The sequence below is a fragment of the Scylla paramamosain genome, chromosome 1 (assembly GCF_035594125.1).
Source record: "Scylla paramamosain isolate STU-SP2022 chromosome 1, ASM3559412v1, whole genome shotgun sequence".
NCBI classification, from domain to species: Eukaryota; Metazoa; Arthropoda; class Malacostraca; order Decapoda; family Portunidae; genus Scylla; species Scylla paramamosain.
Genome location: NC_087151.1, coordinates 5,322,501 through 5,345,000, shown reverse-complemented (window position 1 = coordinate 5,345,000; position 22,500 = coordinate 5,322,501). Strand labels below are relative to the sequence as shown.

Sequence of the window (22,500 nt, the reverse complement as noted above, 5' to 3'; positions counted from 1 at the left end):
GCAATATTTTCGTCCATAATTTTGTGTGTGTGTGTGTGTGTGTGTGTGTGTGTGTGTGTGTGTGTGTGTGTGTGTGTGTGTGTGTGTGTGTGTGAGTGACTCAATCATGCTCTCGGTGAACCAAACAAAGGATAGGATAAGTCAGATGAACATGATTTCAGTCTCTCCATTGCGTGTAAAGTTCATCAGTCAGCAAATGTTCATAAGGGAAGGGACATTAATACTTGTGGCACACGACGGAGGTGGAGGCAAAGAGTGAGCAGTTTAGATAGGCGAGTAATGGCTAAAGTAAATCAGTAAATAAATAAGTAACAAATAGATGGATAAATAAATAAATAAATAAATAAACAGGAAGTTCATCGCTATAGACAATGCGGAAGGGGGATTCATAAGAAATAAAAGAAAGTTGATATAAGTTCTGTATTTCCTGAAGACGCTCCTTTATTAACATGAAACATTAACGTATAATTTTCCATTTGTGTTTTTCTCGTTTGCTTGTTATTCTGGTTTTTGTTGTTCTCATCTTCCTTCACTTCTCTTTTTCTGTTTTCTGCCTTTTTTTTTCCTTTCTTCCTCTTCTTCTTTCTCCTTCTATTCATCCATTCCATGTTACTTCCTTTCCTTTTACTTAATTTTTTTCCTCGTTCGTCCTCATCTTTTTTTTTCTCTATCGCCTTCATCATTAGTGAAAAATTTCCTTCTTGTTCCCTCACCGACCATCGCTCAGTTGACAAAGCAGGAAGTGACTCAGAGAAGAAGAAGAAAAAACTAATCAGTAAGTAAGGGAAAGGAACAAGGAAGCAGCACGATCACGTAGATGCTTCAAGGATGAAACATTATTGAACACAAACCATGAACAACAATAACAGCAACTATTACAACAAAAAATACCAACAAAATTATATTATATGTAAAACGAAAGATAGGAAGGAATTGATTCTCAGATGGAGTGGTTGAATTAAACACTCAGTAATCATGTTGTTAGCGCTGAGTCATTAGGGAGCTTTGAAAGAAGACTAGACATGTTTATTGATTAGGATGACAGGTGGAAATAGGTACGTGTTTCATTAGAGGTGCTGCCAAGTGTAGGCCTGATGGCTTCTCCTTTCTCTCACATTTCCTCTTCTTCAGTTTATTTCAAGTACATGGTGAAAATCTATACATTAGTTCTGAGTATCTTCACTAATTTGGTTGCCAGATGGTGCCGACAAGACGACCAGACCCGGAATGATCGTCCCATTCCGTGCTATTTTTTTACTTCAGGAGTTTGTTCCTCCCCCTAAGCAGCAGGTCACAACTACCGACTTAAACCACTTTTTACTACCAGGTGAACAGGGACTACAAAACAAAGGTGTCCCCCCCAAAGACTTCTGACCTGGCCCGGAATCGAACCCAAGATCCATTCAGACCAACACTCGTGCATCCACCTACTCATCCATCCACTCACACTCACCCAGACCTACAGACTCATCCATCCACCCACCCGTTCACTCTTCCATACCCAAGGACTCATCCACACACCGCTCCATCAACCCACAGCCAGAGACGGGAAAGCAACAAAACCTACAATGAAAAGCATGCAAGAGAAGAGGAAAGCAAGAATGAACCATGAGTGGATGGTGCACGAACACAAACCTACAAGACAGTAATCAGCAACATACCTTAACTTTCCCGGCCTGTTTCCTCCTCCTCCTCCCCTTTCTCCTCCCCGAGCCACCGCCAGCCACCCCAGCCTATAAGACACAAGGGAAAAGGCACAAGCGGTGAAGGGGCAGCTCACTAATGCATGAAGGAAAAGGTGAGTGGGAAGGACAAGCTGTGGAACATGGTAAAGAGGATTATTATAGAGTTATGTGGTGGTTGTGGTGGTGGTGGTGGTGTACGTCTGTGCCGGTATTGTGCTGTGGTCGTGGTGTGGGCTGGTGCTGTTTCGGTGATGCTGGTGAAAGTACGTAATGGAGGGACTTATGAATTATGAGTTTTGTATCTGAAGGGAGGAGGAGGAGGAGGAGGAGGAGGAGAAGGAGTGGAGAGAGAATGTCAGGATTGATAATATTAAAAATGCATAAATAGGAAAGAGAGAGAGAGAGAGAGAGAGAGAGAGAGAGAGAGAGAGAGAGAGAGAGAGAGAGAGAGAGAGAGAGAGAGAGAGAGAGAGAGAGAGAGAGAGAGAGAGAGAGAGAGAGAATGTGTGTGTGTGTGTGTGTGTGTGTGTGTGTGTGTGTGTGTGTGTGTGTGTGTGTGTGTGTGTGTGTGTGTGTGTGTGTGTGTGTGTGTGTGTGTGTGTGTGTGTGTGTGTGTGTGTGTGTGTGTGTGTGTGTGTGTGTGTGTGTGTGTGTGTGTGTTGTGTAATCTCACGACAGAACACAGTATCGGACACTTTTTTATTTTTTATTTTTTTTAGTTGTGCCTTTCTCTCTCTACCTGGCCTGCACATATCGCCAAGTCGAGCCAAGCGTGTAAGGCGTGTGAGGCGCGGGGCAAGTCTGGTCACCTCGCCTTACGAAACCCATTGCGAAACAAGGAGCCACTTAGAGAAGCACGATGAGGCTGGTCCCCACTGGCGGTCCTCATCAGGCGGCAGGTTTGCAGTGCGCTACAAACGTGTTGTTCCCAAAAAGCATATAAAGAAAATGTAATCTTTGATGGATTTCTGGTCTTTAATGTAAGTATCTCGTATCGTGTTTGCTCAATATCGTTAATGTGTTTTACGTATTTTATGTGTAACAAAGAACGGGTAAAACAGCAACAGATGTCTCCCTTCATTAAGTGTAATAAAGAAGTGGCACACACAGTAACAGAAGGCTGCCTGCGCGGGAAAAGATTCTTAACGATATTTTGAATCGATGTAACTATGTCCCATAATTTTTTTTTTTTTTTTAGGATTGCAAAATACCGTTAACCTGTTCTCTTTATTAAAAAAAAAGTAAATAAAAAAAAGAGGTCTCCCAGAAATGAGAATTTTGAGATCTGAGTCTTTACGCAACTACTGCCAGTATTTTTTTCGGAGTTGCGGAATACTATAAACCTGTTCTGTTGAGTAGAAAACAAAAACAAAACAAAACTAAACAAAACAAAAAACAAATTTGCGTGAAACTTAAATTTTTAAAGGTCTGACTTTTAATAGTAAAGTATTTATTTTTGTCTTATTCTTCAACGAGAAAGAAAGAAAAGATACACAAACGTGCATGAGGAGATGTACGAGTACATAAACTTTAACGAGACGCCATCAAGAGTTTCATACTTCTAATAACGCACTTTTAAATTAAGACTATATAAAAAGACCCATAACTTTAATAAACGCAAAACAAAACAACTATCCAGAGGTTTACGGTCTTCAGTGTGAAGTTTCTCTGGGATCCAAGAAGTGTCACGGGCTACTTCAAGTTCAAAAGAATCCGATTCTATTTAAGGTTATCAATAAATACTATAATTCAAGCGGCAGGGCGAAATAGAGTGAGACCCTCCACGGCCTCACCCGTCGTAGTGCCGCGGCTATTCTCAGAAATGACCGAGTAAACAGAAGCCACTCCCCAGGTGGAACAACCATATTATATTTATTCAATGGAATGAATATCTGAAGTAGGGAAAAGATGATTGTGAAGAAAATATGAAGAATAGCGTACATTCTGGACACGATTTTTATCTATATTGGCAGAATTTTTTGGCGTGAATTGTGAGATCACAAAAAAATGAGCGTGGAATCGTTATTTCTCATGGGATTACCATGAAGGTCTCACTCTCCTCAAACTTGCGTGTGTGATTTCATGATTCAAGAGACATGTACTCAATCTTGCGTTGAAAGTATACAAACCTCCAAATAGCAGGCATATTTTGTACCAGTCTCCTTTGTGTTTTCAGGGAGGATGAATCTTACTGAGGCAATACAAGAGCATCACAATGGATGGAGAGCCACCTGACAAAGAAAAAGCCTGTACGAGTACATTAAACAATGCATCTCTCTCTCTGCTTTAGATGAAAACAACATGCAAAAAGGTTGTGCGGCATATAGATCTGTCTGGACTGTGTACCCTGGAGACAACTGTCGTAACTGAGAACCTGCCTGATGTTCGTCAGTACCTGCTGACCTTGTAGTGCAGAAACGAAATGACATCTAATGGTGTGTAAACCATTAAATCAATTTGCCTATGAACATGACAAGCCTGCATCAGCATTCCCGCCAAGCTTTCTTTCATCATGAGCAGCGCGCCAGGCACCAGCTGTCTATTTGGATGCATTGCGAGCAGTTTCCCAACCCGCAATCTTTGAACCCAAATGGCATTGAGTGGAGAAGAAATGAAGACAAATCTGCCTTGCAACCCGTGTACTGTCTGAAGGAGGCAGCACCCATCGAACTCAGAGACTTTGCCCACACGTGCTGCATGGACGCAGAATGAAAACATCTCAGATCACAGCTTGGCTTTAGGAATGTAATACACGGACTTCTGTACGTGTCTGGCTGTCGATTATGACAATAAGCAGAACACACTTATTGCGGTCAATGAGTGGCACTAATAGTAAAGTTGAAAGCCAGTGGTACGTGAAAATTTGGAAAGAATTATGAGTTGATTTTTAAAACCTATAAATGAACATAAAGCTTTGGAAATGGAAGTAGTTTTTAATTCATATTTCATTGTTTTAATGAATGTTACGATTTATACCTTAGTTCTATAACATATATTGTATTATACACACAATTCTGAACAAAGTGAGACATTATTATGAATATTGTAAGTTTCAGTAATTTTTGAGATTTTACAGCACGTGCTAAAATTTCAGACACAAGTGTTACGATTCAAGCCCTAACGAAAAAATAAAAAAATAAATAAATAAAAAAATAAAATAAAATAAACAAAATAAAATGCTATCACTAACATTTTTTTACAATGATCATTTTACCACTTCAGACATCCTAATAAATAAAACAGAAGAAAAAATGGGGTTGTGTTTTCTTCTAGCCTGGAGAGGAGTTCCCTAGAGTTTCACCTGTCAAGCCGCAGCGCTATCAAGATTCAAGACCTGTGCTGGATTCATGACTTATGTACCTAACATATGTACAGGTTAATGAATCTTGTGTGTGTGTGTGTGTGTGTGTGTGTGTGTGTGTGTGTGTGTGTGTGTGTGTGTGTGTGTGTGTGTGTGTGTGTGTGTGTGTGGCGGGAAAGAGAGAATCTGGAAAAGGATATAAGTAAAAAGAAGGGAACCCCTATAAAACACATACACACACACACACACACACACACACACACACACACACACACACACACACACACACACACACACACACACGAGACAGGGAGACCAGAAAAAAAAAAAAAAATAGAAGGATGAAATTGTACCTGACCTGATCTGAAGACTGAGCCACGGCACTGAACCACAATCAAACACCAACACCACAACAAACATAAAGGGGGAAAAAAATATCACACATACCTCATAAAAAATATATAAAATAAATAAATAAATAAATAAATAAATAAATAAATAAATAAATAAATACGTAAATAAATAAATCAGTAAATGTATAAATAGAATACAAAACAAGGGCATCCCCCAAGGCGTGCTGTGAGGTGGTGAGGCGAAATAGATTAAACAAGGGCATCCCCTCAAGGTCTGCTGGGAGGTGGTGACGGCCACTCTCACTCCCCGAGTGGTGCCACTGCTTAGACTAACAATAACAGTAACAACAAAATTAGAACAACGAGAAGAACTATACACAAAAAAAAAAAAAAATGCATCTAAAGAAACAGTAGCTGATTTAGTACAGCAAATACGATAACAACTATATTTCTCCATTCGCAACTTTTTTCCTACTTCGGAGCGACGACTTAACAGGCTTTTCCTACTTATTTATTTCTAGTCTGTCGCCCTTGGTCGCCTTTCACACACATACATAAAAAAAAGATAGAAAAAAAAAATCTTGCCTCTCCTGACGGTAATGGCGGTCATGGCGTCGGTGTCTCAGAGATCCGCGCACTCTCTCCTCCACCCTTGACACGGCGCGACCCCGAGTGGATGAAGAGTGGATGGGCTGCCCACAAATCAGAGCCTCAGCGAGCGGTAATTTCATTTTATTTTTGCTTGTTTCTAGGATGGCGAGGGAGGGAGGGAGGGAGGGAGGGAGGAAAGGAAGAGAGAGACAAAGAAGAGAAGGGAGGAATGAAGCTGTGGTGGTGAGGCGACTAAGAGAAAGGATACAGAAGACTGGTTTGACTTCCTTCACTAACTTCTAAGTATAGTTTTTCCTTCTTTTTTTTTTTTTTTCATCCAACTGAATCCCCTTCCATTCTGTACCCACACATCTCTCTCTCTCTCTCTCTCTCTCTCTCTCTCTCTCTCTCTCTCTCTCTCTCTCTCTCTCTCTCTCTCTCCTCCGTCCTCCCTTTCTCTGTCTTTCCCTCTCACTGTTCGTGTCGAGAGGGACGCCCCACAGAATACCTGCTGATAATTGCCTACTCCTGCCTTGTGTGGTGACGGGCGACTTACTCGCCGCCACCACCACCACCACCACCACCACCACTACTACTACTACTACTACTACCACTATTACCACCATTAGCACTACAGTTAAGAATCTCTCTCCCTTCACACTGCTATCAAATAAGGGAGGAAATAATATCTAACTCTCTCTATATATCCCTCTATCCCTCCCCTCTCTCGCTCTTCCAGGTGGATTTGTCTTCATCACTATCATCATCATGTTTATCATCATCACTGTCTTCAATAAAAGTATTAGCATTAACAATACTTTTTTTAATCAGAATAGAGAAATCAGAAGCTGTCCTACAATATGCAGCACCGCACCAGTGAGGTCATACGAGGGGAGACATGAAGGAATGAAATTAAGAATACAGAGGAGGTGGACGGAGAAGAAGGGCGAGCACTCTAGTGGTGGTAGGTGGTCAGGGGAACTATGGAGGAGGAAAAGGAGGAGGAGAGTATGAAAGGAAAAGAGGGGAAAGTGACTAGAATGGGTGATTATGTTTTTTTTGTCTGTCTGTCTGCATGTATGAATACAAATTGTCCCATTTCTTATAATTTATATTTCGACTTGTCTGCCTGCCTCCCTGTTTATCTGTGTATTTATCTGTGTCTCTGTCTGTCTGTCTATCCGTCCCTCTGTCTATCTGTCTGTCTACCTCTACTGTTTGGCTGTTTGTTATCTAAATTTATGAAACGGGGAACTTTATCGTCATCGGCACAATCATTGCAGGTACAAAGATGGGTACTTCACACACACACACACACACACACACACACACACACACACACACACACACACACACACGTGCGGCCAATGAGCGGCCATCATCGGCTGTTGATGAATTGCTCCCGACACGGCAAGTTTTCATCCTCAATATTCCCCCTCTGTAGGTTGTTTTTCTTTTCTTCCTTCTCGTTTGTTTCCCTTGGCCGGAGCCTCTCTTACATACATAATATGCAACAATTCACAACATTAAAAGGACTATACAAAATCTGGACAAACCCCACCCCCCACCCCCCACTCCCCCCCCCCCCAAAAAAAAAAAAAAAAAAAAAAAGTTTGAATTCTCTTAACGTTTAGCCGCTGTAAAAAAATTTAGAGGGGCGGCTGGAGAAGACAAAAGAAAACGTAGGATTAGGGACCAATGTACAGTATCAAATAGCAATGAGAGGCGCGATAAGATGAATAACTTCCGCCTCTTGTGTAATGTTAATGTCGACCTTCCAATGGTCGTGTGTACTGTTTCCCACACGGTCAGATCGAGGCCGCACTTCAGAAGGTGGCGTAGTACGTGCCGATGAAGGCCAGGAGGGTGCGACACAGCTGATAAATGAAGATGCCATGACAAGAACAAAAAAGATACCAAAAGCTCACAAAATTTCCGCCCTCAAGACACGAGGAAAGCGGGAATGAAAGTCTGTTGGGAGTGTGAGGAAATATGAATATGTGTGTGTGTGTGTGTGTGTGTGTGTGTGTGTGTGTGTGTGTGTGTGTGTGTGTGTGTGTGTGTGTGTGTGTGTGTGTGTGTGTGTGTGTGTGTGTGTGTGTGTGTGTGTGTGTTTAAGTAGTGCTGTAAGTACTAGTAGTAGTAGTAGTAGTAGTAGTAGTAGTAGTAGTAGTAGTAGTAGTAGTAGTAGTAGTAGTAGTAGTAGTAGTAGTAGTAGTAGTAGTAGTAGACACGAGTGGTAAGAAAGAAGTGAATAAAAAGATGACAGCTCAAAATACGAATATGATAATTCAGTAAAGAGGGAAGGAACGTATTGATGAATGGAGGGAAGGAGAGGGAGTAACAGAGGGAATGAGGCAAGGAGGGATGAAGTGAAGGATGGAAGAAGGAAGGAACTAGAGAATTGAAAGGAAGCATGAAGGAAAACTAATGACGCAGTACATAAGAGGCCTCAAGGTTCCTGTGCGCCTTACGAGTACTCATGACTGAAGGAAAGATGAAGAGGTGTGAGGAAAATGCTAAGGAGAGAGAGAGAGAGAGAGAGAGAGAGAGAGAGAGAGAGAGAGAGAGAGAGAGAGAGAGAGAGAGAGAGAGAGAGAGAGAGAGAGAGAGAGAGAGAGAGAGAGAGAGAGAGAGAGAGAGAGAGAGAGAGAGAGAGAGAGAGAGAGAGAGAGAGAGAGATTCATTGACTGGTGTTTAATTGACAATATTTACATTACTCTTGGGTTCAAACTGAATGCAATACTCAAGTGTATTAATGTAAAGTAACACTCAGTTGTAGTTCCTGCCACTGTGACGCTGACATTACTATACTTTTTTATTTTAGTGTCGTCTGCGTGTTTACTTGTCGTTCAATTTATTTTTTCATCGATATCTTAAATGTACATGATAGAAAACAGGCCCTAACACAGAGCCTTGAGGAACGCAGCTATTTACATTATGACAATTTGACTCTTTCCTATTTATTACAATACATTTTCTGTCAGAAAGGAAGTCTCCCAACCATTTTTGCGTGGAAGGAGGAGGAGGAAGAGGAGAAGGGTATGAAAGGAAAAAGAGGGGAAAATGGCGAGAATAGGTAATTATGCTTTGTCTGTTTATTTATACATATGCATGTGTTATTATCTGTCTGTTGTCTGTATGTCTATATATTTGTGCATCTATCTGCCTGCCTGTCTGTCTATTCGTGTCTCTGTCTGTCTGATTGTTTGTCTGCTCCACTGTTTGCGAGAAACGGGAAACTTCATCGTCATCAGCACAATCATTGCAGGTACAAAGATGGGTACTTCATACATACACACATACACACACACACACGTGCAGCTAATCAGAATGCAGGCTGCTGTATTCTGCATCCACGCTGATGAATTGCTCCAGACACGGCAAGTTTCCATCCTCAATATTCCCCCGCCCTAAGTCTGAGAAAGTCTTACTAGTGAAGCAAGCAAGGAGAACATGGCATTTGCAATTTTCCAGAAAGTGTGTGAGGTGATCGGCGCCGTGGTGATCCCGTGGTGCTTCGTAAAGTCCAGCAGCCGCGAGGCTGAGGAGATGGAGGCGCGGATGCTTGCCCTCCAGAGGGAGGCAAACCGCTCGCTGGACTCCCACGCCATGGTGCTACTCAACACCATGGCTGGCTGGCACTGGCCCTTCAGGCCTGACGCTATCCGCCCGCACGCTGCCGCCTGCACGCCGCCCTCCACGTCCCTGCGGTTCCTGCCGCTGGTCGGGGAGGCGCTGCTCAGGCGACGATTCATGCAGTACGCGGCGTGCATGAACACGTTTGTATTCAGGGTGCACGCGCTCAACGTTCGTCTGGCGAGCGTCGCGATGGTGGTCATGTGGGCTGCCCTCCTGTTGCTGGCCTGGTGCTTCCTGGTGTCGTATTTGCGTCGTCGCCGCGAGAGACCGACTTCCAGGGACTTCTTGGGCTTCTTGGACACCGAAACACACGAGGAAGACGACGAGGAGTTCCTGCGGCGCCGCGTTCCTTTCCTGACGGCGAGGAAGCTGCTCGCCCTGGGGGACGGCGTTCCCTTGGGGTGTGGCGGCTTCGCCTCCGCCAGGAGGGATGATAGACGAGGAATCCGTTGCGCCGCTACTGCGAGAGGCGCGCATGATGGTGGAAGTAAAAGGGGCAGGCGGGGTGCCCGCACTGCTGGCCGTGTCTCCGTCCGCCCGCCTTGGTGCAAGCGTTTGCGGGAGACTCTTACGTGGAGTACCTGGAACAGTGTCACGTGGGCGCCTTTCTGAACTCGCTGGTGGCCATCGTGCGCCTCCTCGGGGAGATTCACGCCAAGGCCATCGGGCACAACGACGTGCGGCCCCTCAACATCACATTCACCGGCAGCGTGCGTGAGCCGGTCTTCCACCTCATCGACCTCGGCCTGTCGTGCCGCTTCGGCGAGGGCGCCACCGAGCTGGTGAGGGGCGATGAGGGCGAGCTCGACATGGGTTGGAGTTTCCCGTCCCGGAGACACGACCACGAGGACTGCACCTTGTGTAACGACAACGACGACGACGACGACGACGACGACGACGACGCGGCGGCCGAGAAAAGCGAATGCCACCGACTCATCTGTTTGGCGCAGAAGGTGTTATTCCTGAATCCAAGCTATGCTTCCGCTGAAGTGTACAGCTTCGGCGCGCTGGTGAGGGAGGTGCTGCAGTGTCGTGAAAGTGCCCCCGTGCTCCATCCTCTGTGGAGAGTCGTCAAGATGTGTATGCCGCTCAACCCAGGGCGCCGCTGCCGCCTCACCTGCGCCACGCGAGCCATCGCCAAGCTGAAGGCGCGGCTGTCGCCTGACCAACTCGACCTGTTCTTGTTAGGCCCACGGCGCTCGTCGGGAGGAGGAGGAGGAGGAGGAGGAGGAGGAGGAGGAGGAGGAGGAGGAGGAGGAGGAGGAGGAGGAGGAGCAGACAGACAGACAGACAGACAGACAGACAGACAGACAGACAGACAGACAGACAGACAGACAGACAGAGAGAGAGAGAGAGAGAGAGAGAGAGAGAGAGAGAGAGAGAGAGAGAGAGAGAGAGAGAGAGAGAGAGAGAGAGAGAGAGAGAGAGAGAGAGAGAGAGAGAGAGAGAGAGAGAGAGCAGTTGCATAATATACTATGTACGAGTACACATAACAAAGGTTGATACAATGTAGTATGTACTTGGTTGTAATTTAGACTCATTACATAAAGAAAATATGCAGATACAGACTGACAGATAGACCGTCTACCTTGAACTAGTTCAATACACACACACACATACACACACACACACACGAATGCATGGAGTTTACAATATAATTTTGTATAAACACTATAATTCAATTTGAAGCTCACTGTAATTTCAGTCAACAAGATTTCAGCACTTATTCTGAACATGCTGAGAAATGTAACGGTCTTAAGTTGTTTAGGTAACATATTGCAAAGTTTGGTTCCTTCACAGCGTAACTTAACTGTGCATGTGTTTTACAGCGAAATGGAATTCGTAAGTGTTTAGATTTTGTATTAATGCTATGATGAAATGAAACCTGCACTGAAAAGAGCACGAGTGAGCAGACTTCAAGACAAATAATTTCGGTATAATGCATGTTTAGAAATGTGTGGATCCGTGCGTTCATATAATGATTTATGGGATATTACTCTTTTCATTCTATTGACTAAGAAAAAAACTGTCAGTATATATTGTGTTCCCTTCACCCTGAAATGCTAAACAGTAAAACAAATTTGGGAAAGCTAATGAGAGATTCAGTTGTCTGAGGCAATAAACTGTAATAAAATATCCAGTAATAAAATATGAAAGTTTATTATCGATAATCACTTTCCTTTGACTCTCAGTAAGTGATTATCAATGACAATATTATTTTGAGGTGTGTTTGTCATATAACGATATATCGTACACTGCGTCTTTGAGATTTTAAACAATAATTTGTTACTTTTGATGCAGTTTTTCGTCGAAAGTAATGCATAATGACTGATTAAACCTTATTTTTTTCCGCTGACAACAAATCTTTTTAGCATTACTTGATTGCTCAGCAAACTTTGGCTTAAACTAATTAATCTTCGCTGATCTTACCACTGATGCAAAGGTATCTTTTTATTTACTTTTTTTTCTGATGTTAAAGGGTGTCTGTCTCATATTTGTTGCGACGTCTAATAGATTTTAATTTGTTGTAGTTATGTATGGCTTCCCAATGTGCTACTGGAAAAATTCTTTTTATAAAGATTATGACACTTGTTCATGCAGACGTGAAATCTTTTGTGAATTTTAGCAACATATACCTATAATTTCCATCATCAATCTTTCAACTCTTCCCTGACTGGCTCACAATAGTCAAGAGAGAGAGAGAGAGAGAGAGAGAGAGAGAGAGAGAGAGAGAGAGAGAGAGAGAGAGAGAGAGAGAGAGAGAGAGAGAGAGAGAGAGAGAGAGAGAGAGAGAGAGAGAGAGAGAGAGAGAGAGAGAGAGAGAGAGAGAGAGAGAGAGAGAGAGAGAGAGAGAGAGAGAAAAGGCGATGTTAATTTATGAGAGACAACAAACACGAATTTGAACTAAAGAGAGCGTAACAGTATATAAAACGAAAGAGAGGAAAAACGAAGCATTAATAAAGAGTATAATGTAAGGAGCACGTTGAGCCACAGGTAAGAACACATCTTGAATTTTTAACGAACCTAAGATTGTGAAGATCGTGAGCTCTTTATTACGGCAACAAGAAAAACAAAAACAAAACACACGGAGAAAGAGAGAAGATAGTGACGAAATAGATTAAAAGTAAATGGAGAACAGGAGAGAGATAGCAAAGAATCCAATCTCCCAAGTGCTTTCCCCTCCTCCTCCGTCTCGGCGCGTGACGTCAGGAAGGGCATCCAGTCTTGTTTCCTGCCCCACCGCTCCACCACATCCACCTCGCCTTCCTTCAGCGTGAGACTAATGCCGAGGGTGCTTTAGAAATATACCTTTAAATTGGACTGCATGATGAGAGTAAAATTAAGGTTAAGTTGGAGGTGGAGCAATGCAGAGCTGCGTGAGGGAAAGGAAAGGGAACGCACAGATGTTGCTGAGTGAAGAAAAGAAAAAAGCAAGGAAAGCTTGGAAGAGAAAAGAATGAAAAACGCGAGATCACCATAACAGAAAAGGAAATTATGAAAGAAAAAGAAGACATGTTAGAGAAAATAGCGAATACATTATTATATAGTAGACAATCACGAATTTCTCAAAAAAAAAAAAGTAAAAAAAGAGAGAAAAAAAAAGAGACGCAATACGTGTAGTTATCCAGAGCTCTCTAAGGCACCCGAGGCGGCAGTGAAACCACCACGATAAGCCACGCCAATCCACGCCAACCTGCCAGCGTGAACAGCATGACAACGACCAGCAAGACATAAGGCAGAGGCAACAAGGTCATTAGCACCACATGTATCACAGCGTTCATCCACAGCCACCTGGACAAGCGAAACACCTCTCTAGCTGTTGCTTTTGTCGACTTCAAAAAAGCCTTTGATCTAGTTGATCACACTGTTGTCATCAGCAAGGCAGTAAGTCTGGGTCTCCCTCCTAATCTGATAGCGTGGCTAGCCGACTTCCTCACAGGGAGACGTCAGGCCGTTCGCTATCAGGGCTCTGTCTCTAATTTCCAACAGCTGACATGTGGAGTCCCCCAGGGGACCAAGATGGGTCCTCTATGCTTCCTCCTCCTCATCAACGACGCCCTCACCGACACCCCCCATCGCTGGAAGTATGTGGACGACTGCACCGTGGGCGTCCCAGTTTCCAACAAGAACCCGGACTACTCGCCACTGCAAGCAATTCTGGAGCGACTGCAGACGTGGACAGAGGAGAGCAGGATGACCATCAACCACAGCAAAACTGTGGTGATGCATTTCTGTACCTCCTCTGTACCAGTGCCCCCTCCCCGGCTCACAGTGGGCCCTCACCCCCTCCAGGTGGTCCAATGTGCCAAGCTTCTCGGAGTCACGGTGGACGACCAGCTGACCTGGAAGCAGCATGTCGCCAGCACCGTGAGATCAGCTACCTACAGGCTGTACATGCTGCGCAGACTCAGGTCGCTGGGGACGCCGACAGATGAGTTAAGGGGGGTGTACCTCACCTTCATCCTCCCCAAACTCATGTACGCCTCCCCAGCGTGGTCCTCCTCCCTCACACACACTCAACAGCTACAGCTAGAGAGTGTGCAGAAAAGGGCGTGCAGGGTCATCCTTGGCCCTGCATACACCACCTATGAAGAAGCCCTGACCACCCTGAGTCTGTCCAGAATATCCACCAGGCACCGAGAGGCTCTGGAGAAGTTTGGGAAGGGACTACTGCATCATCCGCGTCTCAGAGACATGCTGCCGCCCGACGCGCCTCGCCCTGTCCGTGCCACCAGACACCACAACAAAATAACGCCCCTGAAGGCGCCGCGCACGGACCGGTACAGACTCAGTGCGATTCCCACCATGGTGCGAGCCATCAATCGATAGTATTTCCCTCCTAGATTAGTCTTACCGTTAGGATTAATGTTAAGTTTTTCCCCATCCCCTATGTACATTTTCAGTTTGTCAACTGCCTAAATAATAAACCGTTTATTATTATTATTATTATTATTATTACAATACTCTCCACACTTCCATTCCTTTCACTGATAACCACTGAAACTCTTCCTGCTTCTGTTTTCCGCCTTCCAAAATGATTCTGTATTCTTCACTAATGCAAATGTTAACCAGTGACTTCTCTTTCGTCTCTCATCCCTTTCACAGGTAAAGGGTGCAAATTTATCTGTTTCTGTTTTCATCTCTCCTATATACATGACTTACACTGTTTCATAAGGGGAGCATCAAGACGTCTCCTATAACTAAATCTTTCTTTTAAAGCAACATGCCGGACTGCTTGACACGCAGAAAGAGAAAGGAAAAAAAATTATGGAAGGTCGTACGAGTAAAATGTTAAATATTTCAGTCTCGCAGTTAAAAGCAAACACAAAACTTGCAGGTGAAGTCACACTGAGACACCTTAGGTATACAATGATTCAAAACACCTCAACAGGAGTCTCAAGGTTCGTGCTCTCACCTGTCTTAGGAGGCACTGAGGGGAGGCGCGGTGACGGGGAGGGATGGGGGCAACAAAACAAGCCAGGTGCCAGCACGGAAGCAGCAGGGCGTCAGTGGCGGGCACGAGGAAACACTCCGCCAGACCACACACACCACTGGGTCACGGCTGCCGAGGAAAGGAGGAAACAACATGCATGGGGGATGTTATTGAGGGCGAATTAATTAAATGGAAGAGAAAATGTTAAGAGTGTGCTATCGTGCGTCTGGGGATTACATGATAAGGAAGGAAGATGTAATTTCAGTCATATCAATTAATGGAAGAGAAAGTGCTAGGAAAAGAACAGTAAAAGTATCGAGTCGAAGAGAAAATGTGAAAAAGAATACAGATAATTTTGTTAAAATATCGTGCAAGTTTGACTGCTTATAGACAAACGAGAGAAAAAGAAATGTCATATAAGTGAAGATAATAAAAAGAAATAATAAAATAGATATATAAATATATAAAGTGCATGTCTTGAGACTGAGTGGAAGATATTATTGAGGCAAGTTCATCAATAAAAAGAAAATTAAAAGAAGCATAAAATATAAAAGAGTCTTAGTTCAATAAACTGAATGGAAAAAAGCAATTCAAGTCATGTTTATCAATGCAAAGAGAAAGTGGACGCAATGGAAGAGGCAACATACACAGTAAACTTGTAATGGGAAGATCAACAACAGCTATTCTAAATTATAAGCAGGAGTCAGCCTATGGAGCGTCTGTGTCTCTTGAGGGGGTCACATTCGCTTGTCAGTGAAATAAAAGCACAGTGTTCTAGTTTTCTTTGAGAATTTTTGTGTTGCAAGTCAGTGTAAGGAATTTGAATTTCCTGAAACCCTCGTGTCCACTAGCCAACGTTGTGAAATGATCATGTAGTTTGTAAAATTGCTATATTAAAAATGAAAATAAAATAAAAATCAGATATATCTTATTGTTCCTAACTTTTACCAAATTAAGAACGCACATGTACAATCAACTTTCATGTTATGGCGCTTTGACCTTTGAAAAATGTGTCTGTGTGTGTGTGTAAGTATGTATGTGTGTGTGTATGTATGTTTGTATGTATGTATGTTTGTATGTATGTATGTATATATGTATGTATGTATGTATGCACACCATATGTATGTATGTATGTATGAATGTACGTATGTGTATGCATACATGTATATATGTGTGTATGTTTGTATATACTCTCATTTATAGCTTAAACTCTGCTTTTATGAACACACACACACACACACACACACACACACACACACCCCAGCGTCACCACCCCATCCCAATGCAGCATCTTAAGACCCCTCACAACAGTCACGTGGAGCGCTCCTTGGACTCGCGGAAAATGACACAGAATAGTAGCAGTCGTCGATCTCCTGTGAAAAGCAATAAGAGACCTAACACTAATGACTTCTGGCCCTCTCTTTTACACACAGAATAAAATATATAAAATAAATAGGTAAATAAATAAGAAAGAAAAGATAGTATAATATAAAAACACTAATAATGTATAACTCTCCTTTAAATCCACTATAATTTCTGACTCTCTCTTTCACACAAACAAAAATAAACGAATAAATAAATAGAATAAATTAAAAGAAGGATAGAAACACACACTTAAAAATAATCGATAATTACCTTTCAAATCTCAATTACTGAGTCAAAATCACGAGCAGGAAAAGTAAGGGCGACTAATGATCAATGGGAGCGGCGTGTTCATTACAAAGGTGACCTGTCATAAGCAGCAACGGAGCGTGGCGGGGCGTGGCTGGGCCGACCTGTGCACGCCTTCCCCCGGGGCACGGCGAGCCTTGGCGTGGTGCGCCTGCTGGCGAGGAAATCCGTTTTGTGCGCGGGCCCGAGGCAGGGAAGGGCCGAGGGAGGGAAAGGGCGAGGGAGGGAAGGGGCGAGGGAGGGAAGGATAGAGGGAGGGAAAGACCATTAGAGGAAATATATTTTGGAGGAAAAGAGGGCGCGCGGGGAAGGCTGAGGGAGGAAAGACAACAAAAGGAAAGGTGTGAGGGAAAGGAAAGACCAAAGGAGGGGAGAGATGATGGAGGAAAGAGCGAGGGAAGGAGAGTCCGAGGGAGGGGAGGATCGAAGGAGAGAAAAGACGAGGAAAGGAGGGGATAAGGGAGGAAAGAAACGAAGGAAGAAAGAGCTGAAGGAGAGAAGGGAAAAGGAGAGGAAAAATAAAAGAAGGCAAAGGGGGAGTGAAAAATATGTCCTACTGAGGAAGAAAAATTTGAAAGATGAGATTGAGAGGACGAAATAAGGTAAACAAAGTCACCAAGAGAGAGAGAGAGAGAGAGAGAGAGAGAGAGAGAGAGAGAGAGAGAGAGAGAGAGAGAGAGAGAGAGAGAGAGAGAGAGTCATAAACAGAAAGCCAAGGAGGTGAAAAAGAAAGCGAAAAAGACTGGTTATTTTGTGTCACCTTCCCCGCATGCACGTGTGTGTGTGTGTCCACGTCACTCTGCATGTTCCACACACACACACACACACACACACACACACACACACACACACACACACACACACACACACAAGGAATCAATTTCACGAACATTTTTCAAGGAATACTTATCTTCACGTCTCATTACTGCCTCCTCCTCCTTCTTCTTCTCCTCCTCCTCCTCCTCCTATACATCATTAAAGACAGGAGCAGTGCATGGCTTAACAAATTGCTACCAGATAAGACACAATATTGGTCTTGTATCAGCGCTGCCTCCTTCGTGCACTCACCCAAGAAAAAAAGGAGATGGGGGAGGAACAATGCATGGAAAGAATGAGAGAAAAAAAAATGAATTACGAATATAAACAAGTTTCCCCCTCGCTTCTCCATGAACGATAATGAAAACGAGGCGTGAGTCCATGTCGGATAGATAACAATGGGATAAGACGCAAGATTAACAGTATTCTCATTCCCTTCATTCATCTTCTCTTATCGGTGTTATTCTTACCATTTTTTTTTATTATCATTGCTGTTCCTCTCCGTCGGACAACCAGTCGCCCACCCATTTAACGATGAAAGGAGGAGGAGGAGGAGGAGGAGGAGGGCATGAAAGGAAAAAAGAAGGAAAATTGATAAGAATGGGCAATTACGATTATCTGTCTGTCTGTCTATATGTATGGACATAAATTATCACCCATTTCTTATCCTTTGTACCTGAACTTGTATGCCTACTTATCTGGTTGTCTGTATTTACCTGTGTCTGTCTGTCGGTATATTTGTGCATATATCTATCTGTCTGTCTGTCTGTTTGTCTGCTTCCACTGTTTGCCTGTTTGTAAGTTTGTTAACTGAGCCTTTGAAAAGGGAAACTTTATCATCATCAGCACAGTCATTGCAGGTACAAAGATGGGTACTTCACACACACACACACACACACACCACACACACACACACACACACACACACACACGCACACGCACACACACACACACACACACAAACACACACACACACACACACACACACACACACACACACACACACGTGCGGGCAATGAGCGGCCAATCAGAATGCAGGCTACTGTACTAACTTCACGCTGATGAAATGCTCCCGACACGGCAAGTTTTCATCCTCAATATTCCCCCACCGTACGTCTGAGAAAACCTTACCAGTGAAGCAAGCAAGGAGAACATGGCATTTGCAATTTTGAAGAAAGTGTGTGAGGTGATCGGCGCCGTGGTGATCGCCAACGTGATCTCGTGGTGCCTCGTAAAGTCCTGCAGCCGCGAGGCTGAGGAGATGGAGGCGCGAATGCTCGCCCTCCAGAGGGAGGCAGACCGCTCGCTGGACTCCCACGCCATGCCACTGCTCAACGCCATGGCTGGCTGGCACTGGCTGGGCCCCTTCAGGCCTGACGCCATCCCCCCGCACGCCGCCACCTGCACGCCGCCCTCCACGTCCCTGCGGTTCCTGCCGCTGGTCGGGGAGGCGCTGCTCAGGCGACGATTCATGCAGTACGCGGCGTGCATGAACACGTTTGTATTCAGGGTGCACGCGCTCAACGTTCGTCTGGCGAGCGTCGCGATGGTGGTCATGTGGGCTGCCCTCCTGTTGCTGGCCTGGTGCTTCCTGGTGTCGTATTTGCGTCGTCGCCGCGAGAGACCGACTTCCAGGGACTTCTTGGGCTTCTTGGACACCGAAACACACGAGGAAGACGACGAGGAGTTCCTGCGGCGCCGCGTTCCTTTCCTGACGGCGCGGATGCTGCTCGCCCTGGGGGACGGCGTTCCTTTGGGCTGTGGCGGCTTCGCCTTCGCCAGGAAGGTGGTTTACCAGGGGACGGAACTCGTGGTCAAGACGATGATAGACGAGGAATCCGTTGCGCCGCTACTGCGAGAGGCGCGCATGATGGTGGAAGTGAAGGGGGCAGGGGGAGTGCCCGCGCTGCTGGCCGTGTGTCTCCGTCCGCTCGCCTTGGTGCAAGCGTTTGCGGGAGACTCTTACGTGGAGTACCTGGAACAGTGTCACGTGGGCGCCTTTCTGAACTCGCTGGTGGCCATCGCGCGCCTCCTCGGGGAGATTCACGCAAAGGACATTGCGCACAACGACGTGCGGCCCCTCAACATCACATTCACCGGCAGTGTGCGTGAGCCGGTCTTCCACCTCATCGACCTCGGCCTGTCGTGTCGCTTCGGCGAGGTCGCCGCCGAGCTGGTGAGGGGCGATGAGGGCGAGCTCCACATGGATTGGAGTTTCCCGTCCCGGAGACACGACCACGAGGACTGCACCTTGTGTAACAACGACGACGACGACGACGCGGCGGCCGAGAAAAGCGAATGGCACCGAACCAACTGTTTGGCGCCAGAGGTGTTATTCCTGAATCCAAGCTATGCTTCCGCTGACGTGTACAGCTTCGGCGCGCTGGTGAGGGAGGTGCTGCAGTGTCGTGAAAGTGCCCCCGTGCTCCATCCTCTGTGGAGAGTCGTCAAGATGTGTATGCCGCTCAACCCAGGGCGCCGCTGCCGCCTCACCTGCGCCACGCGAGCCATCGCCAAGCTGAAGGCGCGGCTGTCGCCCGACCAACTCGACCTGTTCTTGTTAGGCCCACGGCGCTCGTCGGGAGGAGGAGGAGGAGGAGGAGGAGGAGGAGGAGGAGGAGGAGGAGGAGGAGGAGGAGGAGGACAGACACACAGACAGACAGACAGACAGACAGACAGACAGACAGACAGACAGACAGACAGACAGACAGACAGACAGATAAATAAACAAACAGATAGACAAAGTAACAGATAGGCAAACAAAGAAACAGAGACTAATTTAATGACAAGCAGAGAAAGAGACAGACATTATATACAAAGACAAACAGACAGAAAGAGATACAAGAAGGAGGTTTCAAGACACTTTTCCTCCAGACTGGATAACCCTTTGGCGTCTTTCCTTAAAGACAGACAATTCATTGTGCCTTTATTTTCTCTCTTCCTTTTTGTTGCCCTTGGCCGGAGCCCCTCTTGTAGAGAAAATATGCAACAATTCACAAAACTAAAAGCACTTGACAAAATATGAACCAACACAAAAAAAAAAAAAACTAAATAAATAAATAAATAAATAAATAAATAAAATAAATAAATAAACAAACATATAAACAATAATGATAATAAATAAATGAATAAAAGATTGTATTTATTCCAGAAAACAAAAGAAAAGTTATGATTAGGGACCAATGTACAGTATCAGGTAGCAATGAAAGGGCGATATGACGAATAACTTCCGTCTCTTGTGTAATGTTAATGTCGACCTTCCAATGGACGTGTGCTGTTTCCCACACATTATTCTGATCCCTTTTTGAATTATTACTGCTCGTCGCTGTTTTGATATGTATGTTCCTGTCACTGCTCTTATCTTTCCTTTCCGTCTGGTCATTCTGTTAAAACATTTTCTTATTCATTTCTTTAGTAAAATCAAGTCTTCCTGCTAAATACTTTCCAATCACCTTTGTCTCGAATGGATAAAAAATTATTTTCCAAGAGTTTCTGATTTGTTTTAATTTTTCTTTCTTCACCTCCTTCATCAACTTTCTCTCTCTCTCTCTCTCTCTCTCTCTCTCTCTCTCTCTCTCTCTCTCTCTCTCTCTCTCTCCTTGAGTAATTCCTTCTCAGATTCTTCCTTCCTGTACTTTCCTTTCATTAATTTTCTTTCTCACTTTCTCCTTTCGTTTACATCCTCCTTCTTCTCTTCCTTCCTGTTACCTTCATCCATCTTCATTTTCATTACTCTTACTCGTATTTTTTTTTCCTTACACCTCCCAGCTACTTGTTTTTATGATTCTCTCTCTCTCTCTCTCTCTCTCTCTCTCTCTCTCTCTCTCTCTCTCTCTCTCTCTCTCTCTCTCTCTCTCTCTCTCTCTCTCTCTCTCTCTCTCTCTCTCTCTCAACGGAAACACCGCGCCTCTGTTGACACTGTGAAGAAGAGCTGCAAAGTGAAAACTACGCCGTTACTTACATATAATCTTGTTACGAATGCATTAATAACAGCATGTGCATACACGACAATACTAATGAGACTGGCGTGGAACGTGTTGTGATGAGTGATGTTGACGAAGGTAGTAATTATTAATGTAACTCTACTTAAATGTGTGTGTGTGTGTGTGTGTGTGTGTGTGTGTGTGTGTGTGTGTGTGTGTGTGTGTGTGTGTGTGTGTGTGTGTGTGTGTGTGTGTGTGTGTGTGTGTGTGTGTGTGTGTGTTCTCAAGCACTTTTCTCTTAACTATTGGTTCTAAATACCAGGTAACTGTCAAAAACTGTATGTGTGAAGCAGAATTAAGTAAAGTAACAATTAAGTTATTCGTAGTACCTAAAAAGAGGATGAAAGATGGAGCTGGTGGAGGGAAGGTGGTGAGGGGAGCAGAGATAGTGTGGTATTGTGGTGGTGTGTTTGTGGTGTTGAAGGTGGACGGAGGAAAGTGTGGCTTGATCATGTCAGCGACCTCAGATATGAAGACAGGAGAAAGGAAGTGTTGTTTTGGGCTTGACGTTAATGACTCTCTCTCTCTCTCTCTCTCTCTCTCTCTCTCTCTCTCTCTCTCTCTCTCTCTCTCTCTCTCTCTCTCTCTCTCTCTCTCTCTCTCTCTCTCTCTCTTTCTGAATGATTGCACATTTTAAACATTTCGCTGTCGTAATATAGATGACGGTGGTGGTGGTGGTGGTGGTGGTGGTGGTAATGGATAAAATAGTGGTGGTGGTGGTGGTGGTAGTGATAGTTGGAATAGTGGTGATACTAGTTGTGATAGTGACAATTGAAGTCGTACAGGCAGTGACAGTGGTGGTGATGATGGTAAAGCTAATGATACTGGTAATGACAGTTATAGTATTGATAGTGAAACAAGTAACGGTAGCAGTGGTAGTGGTAAGTGACGAGTGGCAGTGAATGGTGATAATGACAGTGGAAATGCTATTGATAACGAAAATTACCGTTATAGTGGTGATATTGGTATTGGTAATGGTAGCAGTGGTACAGGTGACAGTGAATGAAAGCGGCAATCCGGACAC

At 44.5% G+C, this 22,500-nt stretch overlaps 2 protein-coding genes across 8 annotated transcripts in view; one reads left to right on the top strand and one right to left on the bottom strand.

Annotated features, from left to right (window-relative positions):
- Window positions 1-7,897, top strand: part of LOC135088672 (mucin-3B-like) — a 23,438-nt gene extending 15,541 nt beyond the window's left edge. Inside the window, exon 4 of the mRNA XM_063987493.1 lies at window positions 7,743-7,897. Coding sequence (XP_063843563.1) covers window positions 7,743-7,897 — 155 coding nt within the window. The remainder of the gene's footprint in view (window positions 1-7,742) is intronic.
- LOC135093066 (uncharacterized) overlaps window positions 1-22,500 on the bottom strand; it is a 182,083-nt gene that overhangs the window by 47,108 nt on the left and 112,475 nt on the right. For 5 of the 7 annotated variants that reach the window (XR_010263306.1, XM_063992045.1, XM_063992285.1 and 2 more), the window contains one exon: window positions 14,989-15,135. Coding sequence is in view for 6 of the 7 variants with exons in the window: in XM_063992045.1 (XP_063848115.1) it covers window positions 14,994-15,135 (142 nt within the window). In the remaining variant the exon portion in view is untranslated. Of the gene's footprint in view, window positions 1-1,661; window positions 1,734-14,988; window positions 15,136-22,500 lie in introns of all 7 variants that reach the window. The other 2 variants (XM_063991980.1, XM_063992122.1) reach the window with 1 other exon arrangement.